Source organism: Hypomesus nipponensis, chromosome 21, assembly GCF_054491055.1.
Source record: "Hypomesus nipponensis isolate SF chromosome 21, ASM5449105v1, whole genome shotgun sequence".
In the NCBI taxonomy this organism is placed as follows: domain Eukaryota; kingdom Metazoa; phylum Chordata; class Actinopteri; order Osmeriformes; family Osmeridae; genus Hypomesus; species Hypomesus nipponensis.
Genome location: NC_140381.1, coordinates 7673082 through 7689810, shown reverse-complemented (window position 1 = coordinate 7689810; position 16729 = coordinate 7673082). Strand labels below are relative to the sequence as shown.

The window sequence follows — 16729 nt, the reverse complement described above, 5'->3', positions numbered from 1 at the left end:
TTTCTAGCTATATCTTACTGTAACATGCATTTATCTGTTACTTTTCTACAGTCCCCAACTTGCTATGTTACTGTTTTGCCATATTATTATTGTTAGACTCCTTGCAAAATGTTATGATATATATGTTAAAATGTCCATTCACTATGGACTGCTTGGGCAATATTGCTCAACCCGAACTGTCATGCCAATAAAGCATTCTGAACGGAACTGAGAGAGAGAGAGACAGGTGGTGAACTCCTTTACTATTTTTTTTTTTTTAAAGCTACAGAAGCGGAAACCTCGTGACTTGTCATTGACAGTTATTCTGGGCTGTGGTTGTACGGCCGAAAAGAACATTAAAAAAAATCATACTTAGTTGCATCATTGGTTTCAACGAAACACTTGAATTTATATTGCGAATATAATTGTATGTTACCATTAACTCGTAAAACAACGACCAGTGTTTACTCAATTTTAGTGACTAGCTGAAATTTAGAGGATTCTACTCCAAGACTTCAGTCTGGTAGCCTAAAATATTACATCTATCGAATGATAAAAAAAAATGTTAGTTCTCATTTACAGTACACCTATTGGGTGCTTTCCTCTTATTCCATTGGTCAATTATAACAATCGTTGGGCTACAATTGGCTTGAGGAGATGCCAATCACATTTCTTATTTTTTTCCATGTTCTCTCGCAGTTGTAGGAGTCGTATGTTTTGCATGGGCGCGGCAACACTTCAAAAGGTTCTACCGTATTGTGTTTTAAGTGTTGCACACTGTTCTGTGACTGCTGCTTGGTCATATCTCGCCTGGTGCTCACGTGTAGGCTGTGTGATACGTGCTTGTGCATGGCGGCTTAACGCTGAGTATTTTTTCCAGGGTAACAATATTCAGGTTTGGTATTGTTTTTTTTACTTAGTTTCATTTTTTCCTACAGCTTTTCCTTGAGGAAACTCCCGTGACAAAGTTCAAACGGGTTCTCGTTATTTTAACAACCTAAAGGCTTTAGAAGAAATCCATGGAGGCCATCGCTAAATTCGATTTCGAAGCCACAGCGCAAGATGAACTCAGTTTTAAACGTGGACACGTAATGAAGGTAAGTAAAGAAATGGATCGAGTCCATTGTTTCTGTTACATTACACATTGGCTACTGTATATCCGACATAGCACGTAGGTGTTTGTCATGTTATTTTTTAACCGTTAAAGAGAAGTATTTTTTTCTCTCCGCTGTGTATGTGCGTATAAGTAAAAACTGGTTTGTCATTGGTTTTAGTTTCACTCCTGGAACACTTTTCAAGCCATTCCTAGTCATGAAAGTCGATGAGAATCTTTTATTTAAAAGGGTCCTTGTGTTCATACCAGACCTGAGAGAGGTAGCACAGTAGGCAGAAACTAGAAAAAGAGAGGAGGAGTTGGAGCCCCCCAGCAATTGAGCAGGATGGAGGAAAGGCAGCTGTAAAACAGTGTGACAGATGTGTGGAATGCTATTACGGCATCACAGGTTACAAACCACAGGCCACAGGAGGGTCAGAACACAAGGTCAACACGTAGCAAGTTTTCTAGTTGACTCAAACTTCCATGTCAACACAGCCCCCAGAAGCAACCCAGCACACACTCAGGTGCAACCAGCTTCCCCCTGGATCCATTTGACACAATCGCCACAGACTTGTGCCAGAGAAAGGGTAACCCGGTGTTCTAAGTTGTTACCGACACCATGAAGGCACTATAAACTTGCGCCTGCTCACATCAGACCCTCAGTGTGAACACAGGGATCACCCCGGATCCACCGACGACGCCATGATGACATGACTGATGCTGGGACTCCTGGACTTTCACTGTGACTCATGGCTTTTTATTGCCCCTTTTTTATATCCAGGCATGCTTGCACTACCTTTCTCTCATACCCATGCCTTTAGATTGTTGCAGTTTATGTTCTATGAGTGTTGGCACTCGGCAACTGTTCTGTGTGTCACTCAAGTTGCCTCCGGGCAATGACCCAGTCAGGTGTCATGAATGGATTCTGCTCCTTGAGCACAACACAACATACAGTGAACAACCAAGATTGATAGTCTGTCCATGCTTAGGACAGTCATCCATGTGTGCCTCGTTCATGACTCAAAGAGACCAGTGTATGTTAGTCGTACCTCCTATGTAAAACAAGTCTGCAATTGTCCCAGGGAGTTACTGAGCGCTCTCTGATGCAGTGCGTAAGAGCAGGCATGTGAGTGCATGCTGATGACACACAAAGCAAGGAGACATGCTTCTCACTGTACGGTCGGAGTAAAGCTAGAGTCCGGAATTGAACCCGTTAGACCGCACAAGACTCCACCGCTAGGAACTTGGAGAATGTGACAGCACTCTGTTCCTGCAACAGAACCTCTTTGTGGTTAACCACGCTTTATCTTCATCTCTGTTGGGTCGGAAGTGGATGCCAGCTTTTCTGCATCGCGTCGAGCCACATGCAGCCTAAGGCCTGGATGTAAAACCCTGAGTTTTACTTCCAATAAAACTGGAAGTGTTTACAAAAAAAAAAAAAAAGATGTTGCAACATGTACCTCAACCCTGGTGCAAACGACAGTTCCTGAACCTATGGAGGGACAATGTGAGAGCAATAGACAGAGACCTGAAAAAAGGATAGCGGGAGGTACAGGAGAGAGACCTGAAAGAGTGTTACAGGGAGGTACAGAAGAGAAACTGTCTGCTGTGCTCTCCGAAACATGAGCCATCCCTTGTTCCTTCCTAATTGAATTTCCACTACAGATGATGGAGTCTCGTCCTGTCTCCAACCGCATGGCTCACAGCCGTAGGCCTTGGAAGCTTTTCCATTCCTTCTCTGAATCATTCCCCAGCCTCAGCTGGAACTCGTCATGTTGTTGGATGCAATTCAGATGGCCTATCAAAATTCTCCCTTGGTGACATGATGCTACAGAGTATGCCCTATCACATGGGCTTTTTGTCCATGATTAGATTAGCACTCTGGTGTTCGGTACACTCTATATCTATCAGAAGGCAAATGCAATTCCTTAGCTTTTGTCAAATTCAGTGTGGACGTCGAATCACAGTAAGTCCTCCGTTGTAAACCTTTCCTGGAAAAAGATGTAAGATGACGAGCAACATGTCTTGTCAAATAATTCTCACTGTCAGCTGTGTTGTAAAATTGTTATTACACAAGCAAAAAGACATAATTTCACAGAAACATTCATTTAAGGAGGACGTAAAATCAGGGTTAAAAAAAAAAAAGTTTAATTTTTTATAAAACAAAAAAAAATTGAAGGCTAGGCCCAACCCAGCCATGCCTGTGAAAGGGTCATGAGGAGTCTGAGGTAGCAGTAGATGTCAGTGGTTGTCAGTCAACCTCAAGTCTAAATATAGCGCCAGAGAAGTGGGAAGAAAAAGGACCTGGGCGCTGTGTCGGCTACACTCAAAATTAAAAGCATTCTCTCTGGTCCAACGATGAACCACCTCAGGGCTCACCTCTTCTGTGTGGATGGAACATTCTAGCAAGGATGTTGGGTGATTTATGACCAAATCCAGAGAAACTGTACCAGAAAGCCCCCCCCCCCCCCCCCCTTTTTGACAGATGACGGAAAAAGGGAAGCAATCCTCCTGACTCCTGAGCAACAGCACTGAATGTAGCCTAGCTGCTCTCCTGTAAACCAGATGCACTGTAGCTTCTGCCACAGCTAGTGAACTGTGATTCCATGGGCAGCCACTCACCTGCTAAATGGACAACTGTTAACGTCCCTGGAGAGGAGCTGTCAGGGCAGATCTAACTGCTCTTAGCTTAGCATGCTGGCACTAGACCGAACAACCAGAACCTGTCATGAACTTACGGTTGAACTACAGCACAGTACAATTACAGTCCATTTGGTCCTTTGGTCCATTTTCTGCCTCAGACATGAACATAAACAAACTGTAATCATAGTGTTAATGATGTGACCTGGTTACCAGGCAGATTTATGGTGTCCTCCTTTACGGGTTGAAACATGCTGTCGGGGACACTTGAGCTGACAGAGGCGGAGGGAAGTGGGGAAGGAAATAAACGCTGAATTGATCGTGGCCATTTATAGACTAAACGACTGAGCAGAATCATCCATCCTCTCAGACAGACCTCCAGTGTCTTCCAGCTGGAAGTGTGGAGGTGAGTGAAATAGCTACGCCACCACACCCTTCATTCTCTGTTCACCTCTTTTCACCTTCAGGGTCTCCTTAGAGAGACATGGAGAGGGAGAACAAGACAGTGGGGGAAATACAGAGGGGAAGGCAGGAAATGTAAAAGCTCTGGAGACATGACCTGGTTTGTTTATCTTTCCTCTCTGCTGCCTGACAGATGGGAAGGGATAAGGAAGAGGGAGAGAAAGACGGAAATCAACCAGAAGGTCCCAGGCTGGCCATTTGAATTCTTTATTTCTCTCTCTCTCTCTCTCTCTCTCTCTCTCTCTCTCTCTCTCTCTCTCTCTCTCTCTCTCTCTCTCTGTCTCTGTCTCTCTCTCTCTGTCTCTCTTTGTCTCTCTCTGTCTGTCTGTCTGTCTGTCTCTCTCTCTCTCTCTCTCTCTCTCTCGGCATGTCAGGAAGGAGAAAAGTAAACACATGTTCATGTGCCAGGATATCTCCTGTCACCGCCATGACATTGAACAGCAGTTAACATGGCAGTGTGGTTTGAAAAGGTCATTACTATGGTGACAAGGGGTCAAAAATTGTTTTGGAATTTGATGATTACTTTGTGTTTGTGTTCTTTTGAGATACCATAAATGGCCTCGCGGAGGCCATTCAAGTCTTGTGTTCTGGCACTTGATTGGCTCAAGTACTTTTTAAAACGTGACAGGACATTGACTAGCATTTACGTTAAAGAAGAAGTGCTGTTAGTTGCTATTGGGTTAGTGAGGAAACATTCACTGAGAGACCGGTGGAAAGATTTCCAGATACTTTTGCTGTACATAACAATACGTACAAGTGAACAGGTTATGGCTATGAGTCTTGCTAACAAAAATATGGTATTACGATGTTTATGTAGCCCCAAACCCAACAGCCTTTGGGCCTTTTATATGATTCTTATTAGCCTTGGATATATAATTGACCTAATTATGAATACTTATAAGAAGGAGTAGCACTGACACATGGGCTTAATGCTGGCATGTTGAACATTGGTGTTCATCACAATTGTGTTGAGTTGATCAGTGTAGACAGGTCACTTTGAACCCACGCCAGAGCGCCGCTGTGTTTCTGACCTCCCCTCCTGTCTGTTTTGACACCAACTGCTCTATTTTCCCAAGGAACCTCCTGGGATTTGAGCAAAGCTGGGAAACTAAGCGAAAATAAGTGTTTAGTTGTGTTTGCAACCTGTTAAAAAGCTCTGCACTTCCAGAGACTATGGGCTCGACGTCGCAATCGCGTTCACTTAGCCTCAGGGCTATAGTAATGGAATCTCACCACGGCACACACTCTGCCTTCCTCCTGACAGCGTCTTGCATTGCACAACTCTTCTGCCATGAGCAGAAGCCATGACAAACAGGAAGCTGAGACATGGCTTCTTGTCTCCGCAAATGCTTCCCCACACCCACCCTAATGCGTACTCTCACCTTTCACACCAGCATACACAATTCATTAGAATCTTTTTCTACGTCCGTCTCTGTCAAAGACATGGGCTTTTATCTACCGTGGTACAAGGCTCTTAAATGTAAACTTCTCTACCTGTGCAAACAGTCTTCTATCCAGGGAGCTTTCATTTCAAAGAGCTCTCAAAGCCCAGTCAAGCTGTAACCCAATTTACTAAACCACCTTCTTCCAAGTACACCGCAACACATATCTAGCTTTCAAGGATAGGCACAAACAGGCTCTATCAATCTGTAGCTGTGTTTGCTTTGCGAATCTGATGTTCCTTCCGCGTAACTCTCTAATGTCGACACAGCCGGGTAATGATCACATAGCCGGATATTGATTGTTCTGCCTTTCATTGACGTTGTTCGAGAAGAGACACAAGAAGCCGGGAAATGAGTTCCCTTTATTAACTGTCTCTCTTATATATTGAGACAGGGAAGTTGCTTTCCCCTGTCCGTTTTCTTGTCATGTTCTCTGTCGACCACTCGAAGATAAGAAGCAGCTGTATGGGTGGTTCCTCTGATGAGGAGAGATCAGTACCACGATCCTCCAAGTGCCAGGAGCTTGGAGTGGGAGGGCGATGGCGATTTGCACGTCCTGACTCATGCGCCTCCTCCACACTCAGGCGCTCCTTCACGGTGGCAGGTGACTCAGTTAGCAGTTGGGTGCTAGCAAGTAGCGCAGGCCGTCTGCTGAGTCGCTTGAAGGTGAGAGTTTGAGGTAGTAAAGATAACAGGGGGATGGATGATGGGCGCTCAGCACCAACCGACCTGAGTGACTCATCCTTATCTCATCTTGAGGCCTGTTTCATAAAGGCCGCTCAAAAAAGCTGGTCTTAAAGTCCCAAACCTGACTTGAATTAGTTTAACAAGTCAAGCGGGGCTAAAGTGGTTCCATAAAGGCCAATTTCAGCTCAAGCAATCCTACTAATAAAAGTCAAAGTAGTCAAGATAATTGTGAGTGCACCCTATTCTTAAGCAGCCCGAGAAGTAGAGGATTATATCGATCCACCATGGCAAAAAGTAATGCACACGGCCACGCGACTTCTTCCAAAAAGAACGTTCCCTTTCAGCAGCTCCCTCATCCACCACTTCATCAAAATTAAATGACACGCCATGATTGACGTGAAAGATACGTAGGTCGAGGTCCTTTTTTATAGACCATTGATTAAAAAACTGACACCCTCTAAACACTACATTAAATTGAATTTTTTGACATTGTTTTATAAATAGCCTACTATTAATCAATACATTATCCAGTAGCCTAACCTTTTAACACGATTCTTGTGACGGGAAAAGGAAAGAAAGATGTACGGATTTAGGTTTGTTTTTTAATGGTAGGCTACTGTTAAAAATTATGTAGTGATGAAGATTATACAGGGATCATTTAGATTAGAGAAATAGGCCTATATTAGCCTGGCTCTGGCCTCCTATGTACTTCTGCTTAATTTTGATTTTTCTTCTGTACTAGGTCTGGCCATGAGGTACATAAGTCAGATGTCTATGGTTAATTTTCTACCGGCCAATCAGCGAACAGAGGGAGTGGCTGAAAACGATGACGTTGATGTTATGCGCTAGTTTGTGTTATAGTTCCGTAATGGCGGCGGAGAAAGATGCGAGCGAAGCCATTCAGTATGTTGTAGCAACGCTGCCGAATATCCATAAGCTAAAGCCGGAGCAAGAACAAGTTTTGCTGAGTTTTGTTGGTGGCCTTGATGTTGTGGCCCTCCTCCCCATGGGGTTCAGGAACAGTTTGATTTTCCAGCTACGGCAGCTAGCTCTGTTACAGTAGTGGTGAAGGAGTTGGCTAAGGCGAACGCTAGCGATTGGTTATGGCAGATCAGAGTGGCTCTGGGCAGATCCAATAGTTTTAAACTTCTTCATAAACTTTATGACTTACAAGGAAGTCAACGCTTGTCAATGAAATGTACGAGAATCTGGTTAGGACCAGGCTAGGCCTATTATATGCCTGATGCCTAAACATTTGAAATCACAAACTACCATATAGCCATACATTTAATGTAGGCTATGTAGGTTTGTATCATTCTGATATCATTGTTCATCGCATTAGGCTAAATGTTGTGTAATGCATTAGGCTGAATGTTGTAGCCTAAGTATTTAAGTATATCTTCTATAAATGCAACCTACATATTAAACTGATGAGAATGAGGAAATGAGAATGTCTGTGGTAAATCATCGTTTTCCTGTTGGGTCAGTGTTACAAATGTACAAGAACGTCTGGTTAAGCAACAACACGGGCTAAGCCTGCCCCGAACCAGGCTAGTTTTGAGGCATAAGTTGCCATAGTAACTGAGTTCGAACTACGTCGAGCTGGCTTCATGGAACCGAATAAACTAGAAATGAGTCAGACTAACTGACTCCGTAAACTCGCTTTATGGAGCAGGCCTTTGGTGTGTTACCCCAGACCGGTCTTGCAATGTGCTTTAGCTTACCGGCAGTGTACTGCCTTTTCCTCTGGTCTGTCTGTCTGTCCATCCCTCCCTCATTCTCTCTCCTCTTAAATCCCACCAGTCCAATCCCCATGCTCGTTATAAATGTCCTGGGTGTAGCTGGATTAGCAGCGGTGGTGTTGTTGATGTCTTAACCCCGTCCTCGCTGCACGAGCTCTTCTCTGATGAGACAGGACCGGGGCCAGACAGACATCCTACATCAGCGCACTCATCTCAAGTAATGAAGTCTCCAGACGTTGAATACTTCTGTTCTTTATTTCATGACTGGAGAGAGTCGACTGCTGAACTTGCTCAGCAACTCGCACAAGGCTTTGTACTTTTGTACACGGGCAGCAGACCTGAGGTACCCGTGTTTCTGTGCGGTTTGATGATCGTTCCCCCTGTGGTTGCTTGTCTCCGGATAGTCTGCACACAACTTCCCCTCTCGCATTCACCTCACATAGTTCATTATCTGTTATCAGGCATCGCCTGTCTTTTAACATGCCTCTGGGGACACCTTTGCTCGCAGTGTATCTCCCTGGAAACAAGATAAACCTCCACCAAACTCTCTCTCACTCACTCACTCACTCACTCACTCACTCACACACTCACACAGTCACTCTTTATGTCTATCTTTCTCTCCCTCTGCCCCAATCTCATTATTCTGCTCCCCTCTCATGTATATTCATGTCTCGCTCGTATTGCTGGAAAACCTTGTTCTGTGCTACAAGTCCAAATAAATAGCAGGAACAAGAAACTGTGTTTGCTGGTGGGTCATTAGCGGCCAGAAGGATTTTGCCGTGGAGCCCCCTGTGGCCATGCTTGGATTTAAGAAGCTTGTTGTCTGCCGCTTTGAATTCACACCCGCGCTATAATCCATCCGCTGATATCCACCCAGTCCTCCCCCTTCTGAGAACTAGGCTACTCCTCAATGGTAAATCTATCCTCCTCCTTACTGCCCCACTTCACCTCCTCCGCTTCCTTCCATCCTCCGGTTTTCCTCCTGCTTTAGGTAGAGTAGGAGAAAGGAAGTAGGGGGAATTCATAAATCAAACGAAAGAGGAAAACTGCATCTTTCTCCCATTATATAGTTGAGGTAACAGATCATTTTTGTTGATTGAATTTGATTTCAAATAACCGGAAGTCTGGACTTGATAAGTGGGGGTCCACGACGTGATGGAAGAAAGCTTGGTCCTTACTGATGGACATGGCCAGTACACAAGGTGGGGTCCAGCTTTCAAATGCAACGCCACCATTTTAGCAACAGCATTGCAACCGGCATCCGCCTTCTTTCTCAATCCCTTCCGTCATGATCTCTCGTTCTTTCTTCACTCTGTTCACTCGATCTGCCTCGTCTCCTAACATTAGTGTAATGACTTCCATCAGCTGGATCTCCCTGCTCACACAGGCTCGTTATACCCCTAATTTCCTCCCCACCTGTCACACACACACACACACACACACTAATCAGTCATTCTCAACCTCACTAAGCGACACTCATAGATACAGACAGACAGAATTGCGGTCGTATCCAACACTTGCGTTTGATGTGAGTCATGCATGTGTCTCAGTCATGTGACTCAGCGACCTCACTGGTTCCAGGGTCAGTCCTCCCCTCCCATCACCCAGATCTGCAACAGCATGTCCATCTCGCACACACACACACACACACACACACACAGGGACAGCTGATGGATATACATTGTATTCTACAGACACTTTACGGTAGTCAGTGTTTAGCACTGGCATGTCTTTGATGTCATGCCAAGGATGACTATTTATACAAATGCACGTTGTCGTTTTATATTTTTCATACCGGATCCTGTTATTCGGAAGACATATTTGAATATAGTGTGCTGCATTTCTCTCAGTCTTGATGAGATGTCATGACAGTGGGGAGAGAAGGAGGAGTCTAGCTCCAGACTGTAGACAGCTGTGGAGGAGGGGGAAACACAGAGACCTCCTTCTCTGTTACACCAATTACCACCACGAGATCAGCCAGTCAGAGCGTATTCAGGGCAGGTTGTCTACACACACACACACACACACACACACACACAAATAGGTATACTGTAGGGGAAGTGTGCACTTTGAAATGCACAAAAATAATGTGTGTGTTTATGTTCTCCATTGTTTGTCTGTCTGCTTATCTCTCCTGAACCCTTCATCTTAGCCGTGGGGGATTTCTTGAGGGAGAGAACAGAAATCGAGGGCAGATTTAGCATATGCAGATTTCTTTTTGTCGAAAAATGAGGTAAGCTCAGACACAGCTTGAGGTTATTTCTGGTTCAGGGGGTGGGGGGGGGGGGGGTGTTGAAGGTTGTACATTGGTGTGGAAAGCAGAACAACAACTACTGAAAGAGCATTACTGTTGTTCACTACTGCTCACCCATATCACCATTTCCCATTTGTCAATACATTTGGCTCAACCAAAAGACACTGCCTTCCGTGCGGTTTGTTTCCCCTCTCAATTCATGTGCATTGTTGTCTTACCACAGCTGTGTAGAGTGGCAGTTAATTCCACTTGTGGCTTGGGAAGAGAGGCGCCATCGCTAGAGAGCGCGGCAGGACTAATGTGTGTTTACTGAGACTTGCCAAACGCCAAAGAACACAGGCAGACATTATGTCCACGGAGATGAGTGGCTCTCCTGTCTTCCGTTGTGAGGGGCAGCATTTTCAGCATGCTCTTCAGTGTGGTAAACCAGGGATCTTCTTGTTTAAGGAGTGGGTTGAGCCGGCGGGGTTTTTATTTTTTTGTCAAATGTAGGTGGCTGACGTAGACATAAAAATACATTTTATACGTGCTTGTTATAGAATATATAGAGACAAATAAGCACCGCATGCAGCATTTTAAATGCCATTGAGAGGGTGCCAGTTCCCCCGGTGCATCGTGGGCCGTGTTGACGTTGACAGATGGCGACTCGGTGGAGGCGTTGTGGTTGCGGTCACCGTCTGGCCGCCACCTTGGAGACTCCAGATGACAGCGTTCAGGTTGACTGACTTGTTTGACCTCCTCATGTGGGGTCTGTCTGTGAAAGGAGTTTGAACCCTCGTCTGGTCTTCTGGTCTGGGCTTCTGTTGTTTATGTATTTGAAATACTAAATAAGGGTGAGGGGAAATGTCTACTTTCTGTATGTCTGTTAGAATTTTTTTTTTTTTTGGTCTCATTTAAATGAATATTTTTACTTTAATAAAGTTTTTGTCTTTTGCATTTTTCTGATTTCTCCTGCAGGTTTTAAATGTCAATTGCGACAACAACTGGTACGTGGCTGAACTAAATGGAAAAGAAGGCCTTGTCCCCAAAAATTACATTGAGCTGAAACCACACAGGTGAGCCAACTTGCCATCCGTTCCACCCTACAAAGTCAAAACGTCTGCATTCATACCCCTTTCCAATCAATATATCCTCTTGTTCGGGAAACCAAAGAACCCTAGCTTTAACAAATTAGCGGTTTCCCCAGAGGCTAAGAGGCTGTTTGTCCTTTTGGGTCCAGCTGGACGAGAAGGGAGGAAGTCCCCCAGATGACACTGCCACCTGCTCCTAGAGGCTCCCCCACAGGAAACCCCAGCCCCCTGAGCAAGTCACACAGACCCCCATAACAACTGTGGAGACATCCATTAGCTTCAAAGCGCTTATCTGTGAGAGTTGGGTCAGCCTCATTGAGCTTATGACTAATTAATCAGACTTGGTCGGTCAGTCTTTTAAAACTTGTCTTTTAAAACTTGTCTTTTAAAACTTGTCTTTTAAAACTTGTCTTAACTTAATACTTGTCTTTTCAGTTCCTAAGTTGTAGTTCTAGTTCAACCGCATAGTCCATATGGTATCATCCAACCAGCTCTGCTGGTTGAAAGGCTGCCCGACCAACATTTTTAATCCGCTGTACATGCACTGGGACCACATCAAAGAGCATCCTTTTCCAGAGCAGGAAAGACTGTGGACAATAGGAGGATATCCACTTTATCTTTATGCAGAGTTACCCTCAGAGAAATCATAGCAGGCTTGGCAGTGTTCACCTCAGCGTTCCTCTCATAGCAGCGCTGGTACTGTACGTTAGTGTCAGTTACAAACAGGAGCATTAGTTAAATGCTAACGTTAGCTAAATGCAAACATTTTGTGTTGGTGGTATGTTGTTGGGGTCTCTGTGCCTCTAAACAACACAATACCTGGGTACACAGAGCATTTGTTTCTGACAGGGCTTTCTGTAAGGAACTACAGAACAGTATCAGTCTGTGTTGCTAAATACAGAGACATACTGTAAATTAGTTACCATGTCGACCTTGCTCTGTTTGGTCTATTACTCTCTCTTTTAAACTGATCCCTCAGCATACACCTGACACAGTAACACCATTACCTTCCCTTTTGAAGTAATTAACTATAAACGCAAGTTATTTGAAACTTTCCAATTATTTACAAATGTCCCAAGGCCGTTTTTAAGCAGTAATTGGGTTATAAAATCTGGGTCAACTGAGCATTGAACAAGCTTTGCAGGTGCACCCGGTTTGAAATGACGATTTGTGGCGTTGACAGTTGGTTCCACGGGAGAATTACGAGGGCCAAGGCGGAGGAGATACTCTCCAAGCAAAGATTTGACGGGGCCTTCCTCATCCGAGACAGCGAGAGCACTGCAGGAGATTTCTCCATTTCTGTCAGGTATGTCCATGTTGTCCTTACTGCGAAAGGTCAAACTGGAGACTTACATTACATTTAGTCATTTAGCAGATGTTCTTATCCAGATCGACTTACGGTGTGTACAGGGACATTCCCCCGAGGCAAGTAGGGTGAAGTGCCTTGCCCAAGGACACAACGTCATTTGGCACGGCCGGGAATCGATTTGGCGACCTTCCGATTACAAGTCCGATTCCCTCACCATTCAGCCACCTGACTCCCTTCACACTCCCATCACACACAAACACAGCACACTTTCTTAACTTGCATGATATATCTTGTTTTAAGTACCCTATCCTGTATAAAACAATCATATGAATTGTACCATTAATATCATATATGAATGACAGCTGGTGTGTAATACGACTCCTCTAATCCCTGGTCTGTATTGACCAACCTGTTATTGTTCCAGTCTTTATGCAAAGTCTGTCTGGCGATGGCTATCAGGTAAATTGCCTGTGTCATTTTGGACTCACCTGGGGCTATACAGAGCCTTATCTCCTAGTGAAAACACTTTAGTCTGCGTCAAACTGCTTTTCTCTGGGTGCTACCCTCAGCATTGCGGTCTGACACTTACCCCAAAAACTGTAGAGCTAATACGAACTCTTGGGAGGAAAAGATAACACGTTTTCATTGTCAGCATATTATCATCACTCCATTTCACAGCTTCAGGGCTGTCGGAAATCCTCGTTAGTAATGGAATCTCATGAAATATACAGCCCTCTCTTGCATTTTGATTGGGCCGAATCCTCAACTCATGTTTCACAAGTGAGAGATGAGGGGGTGGGGGAATGGGGGGGGAACTGGGACAGCAAAAGCCTAAATCATTCATGGGCCTGGGAGGGGTGGGGACGGCGACACACAGATGGCTGTGGCACGTCGAGCCCATGAAAGATGGGGTTCTTCACACCTTCACTCAAACACGCAGGTTAGACATCTACGGCCAAATTAACCTGTTGAATTGAGTTAGGGGCCTAAGTGAAGTGGGATTTGAAATCTTTTCATGTACATATTGGATCTCATCGGGTCACTGAGAAAGTCCCACAAAATGGAAACCCAATGCAGACTAAGGGCCCGTTTGTTTGTCAGGAAAAGAACACGATACGTCTTTCACATCTGATAACAAATGAATACCATGTAAATAACATTCTCAAATGAATGAACACAAATGTAAAACCATTTGATCCCGAATCTTCATGAAATGATGTACTCTCTGCAGGTCGGGTAACGATGTCCAGCACTTTAAAGTACTCCGTGACGGTGCTGGGAAGTATTTCTTGTGGGTGGTGAAGTTTAACTCTCTCAACGAACTGGTGGAGTATCACCGCACCTCCTCCGTGTCCCGTAGTCAAGTTATTTACCTCAAAGACATGAAGGTCGTTGCTGACACAGAGGTAGGAAATGTTTCCACACGTGCTGTATCCAAACACACGCATTCACTTCTCTGAACCGAACAACTGACGTAGCAAAACATGCATACTCTTAGACATCTACTGTACTGTGCTTAAAGTTTGAAGCCCGTGTAGAAAAAGGGAAAAAACGTGTAAAAAAGAAAAAAAAAATGCTTTTTAAGACATACTGAGATGAAAAGACAAAACGAAAAATGTCCCAGCATGCACTCTGATACTGCAGAATGGCATCCTCCTCTAACGCTCCGCTCTCCGCGTCCATCCCGGCAGGTGTACGTTCAAGCGCTGTTTGACTTCGACCCCAAGGAGCCCGGGGAGCTGGGATTCCGGCGCGGCGACATCATCAAAGTCACGGAGAACACCGACGCCAACTGGTGGACAGGCATGTGCCACGGCCAGGTGGGCACTTTCCCTCGTAACTACGTCACGCCATACAACCAGAACACCTAATGGCTGAGCCGCATGCCGATGATGCCGCAAGAAACGAGAGAGGGGATGGAATGACGGGATGAGGAGAGGAGAGGGATGCTCACAGAAACTGAGGGGACTTCACGCACTGTTTTTTGGAGGGGGGTCTCTTGACAGCAAGTGGATTGGTTTTAAGTCAGTGAGGTGGCTGGATTGAAGGCTTGGCGATTGCAGGCGTTGGCGCCCTTTTCTCACAATGTTACTTGGATCCCCTCTTCTCTGTTCCAGTTTTTTTTTTACTGTCGCTACGAAATAAAAAAGACGTTCTGACATGGCCAGGTTCCAACAGTCCTTCAGTGTCAATGACCAAAGATTGGCATGGTGTTATTAATGATCTTGTTCTGGGATGTCTGAATTTATTATATTGAGCTTCATGTTTTTCTATGAATGTGTTGATGACGAGCTTGTTTTGTTGGAAGTGGTTTTGACTGTTTTTGTCCTTTGTGTTTATGTTGTTTTATTGGCTATGGGACCAGTTGTTTCATGGGAAATGCTGTTTTTCAGTACCATTTTAGGAGCACCACTGATTAAATGAATAGCATCTCTAAGCCTGTGTCTGCAATATTGCTCCTGAACACTGATTGCACATTCATTTTACATGGGGACTAATTGTCTTCCAAATTTAAGAAAACAAGATCTACTAATAGATAGTTTTTTTTCCATTTACTGTAAAATATACTGTTAACATGTTTTCATTCCAATATTGTTATAACTTAAGTTTTCACAGTTGTATCTTTCTCGTGGAATGTCATTCCACAGATGCAGTTCTGCAAGTGAAAAGTTAATGGTTTGCATGAAATCTATCTTTTACTCTATCAATGGTGGCCAGCTCTTTTGGTGAACTGTACATATTGCTGATTTTAGCTTTGAGGCACAATCTTCTTAATTGTCATATTTATTCAAATGATTTTGGGTCATGAAAGTAGTGATCTTGCTGCAAAATGAAACACATGGTGGGTGCGAGAGGGTTCTTTCAGAATTTGTTTTACTACACTTTCAACTTTTTACTACAGTAGAGGAATACTGTTGGTCATGTGCTTGCAGGGAATCTTTGATCTTTTGGGGTGTGAAACTGGAAACCACAAATGGTACCTCAAATATTCTGACCTGAAGGATGGCATTAAATGTAATCAGAAAAAGACATATGTCATGTCCAGGCTTTATGGAGACTTAAGAATTGATGATAAACCATCTCACCGCCACAGCCTTTTCTGTCCTGTTTACAAAATGGGGTAAAATGAATTTTAAAAAAAGTTTTAAAATGTTTCCACACCCTCCCAGATGCACTTCAGTATGTTGAATATGGAATCAGTCTCAAGGGCTTCCTTTTCAAGACACAATGACATGGTCCAAGGACTGTTGAAGGACTGTGAAGAGGTGAAAACAAAAATAATATATACTATATATTAAAATAAGAAAATAATGACAAATTATTTTACATGTTGACAGAGGTCTTCAAACAAGCCCCCCATCCATTGCCTTTCATCTCTATTTTTGTTCAACCGTACATGGAACGTACGGTTGAGAACGTTTTGAAGAACATTGGAAGTTCTTCAAAATGAGAGTAATAAGAGTGCAATGTCCATGGCTGATTTTTGGACTGACATTAAGACTTCAAATGAATCATAGGCACTTATAGGCCTATGCCTATTGTAAGGATGCCTTCACTTTATTAGACACAAAAACATTTTAACTGGATACAAAACTCTGCTCGGATGAGAAGTGGAGAGCTTGGGATTTTCTGAACTGGGTTTAACTTTAACTTTGGTTTGTTGCCTTTTCCCCTTCCTTTCATAATTATATGAATCTAACGTAATGATATCATGACTGAGTGGCAACCGACACCCCAAGACAATTTAATTCTTGTTTACATTTTGCTGGAGTCTGTACTGATATGGTGTGTACAGCCTATTTGCATTGGTGTTCAGAGAGTCAGGAGTAAGTGCTCTCCATGTCTGTCACAATGTATGATTTGCTTTGAAGTTGACACGCATGTAGATGAATGAAATAAAGTACCACAATCATGTTTAGCTTACCGTGTGTTTGAATGATTTCTTGTTCTCTACCTATCTCTATCAGGGATGCAAATAGATATTCGTTTTTATGTACCTAATCTAGAATCTCTGGTGTTGGGTTTTTGACCCTCACGTGAACTTTCC

The 16729-nt window shown here is 43.9% G+C and overlaps 1 protein-coding gene across 1 annotated transcript; it reads left to right on the top strand.

The window, feature by feature from the left end:
* The first annotated feature begins 661 nt into the window (after positions 1-661).
* Positions 662-16605, top strand: grb2a (growth factor receptor-bound protein 2a). Its single transcript, XM_084685652.1, has 6 exons — positions 662-724; positions 918-1076; positions 11260-11357; positions 12556-12678; positions 13913-14087; positions 14373-16605. The coding sequence occupies exons 2-6, from the start codon at positions 999-1001 to the stop codon at positions 14550-14552; spliced, it is 654 nt and encodes a 217-aa protein (XP_084541778.1). The 5' UTR covers positions 662-724; positions 918-998; the 3' UTR covers positions 14553-16605.
* The last annotated feature ends 124 nt before the right edge of the window (positions 16606-16729 follow it).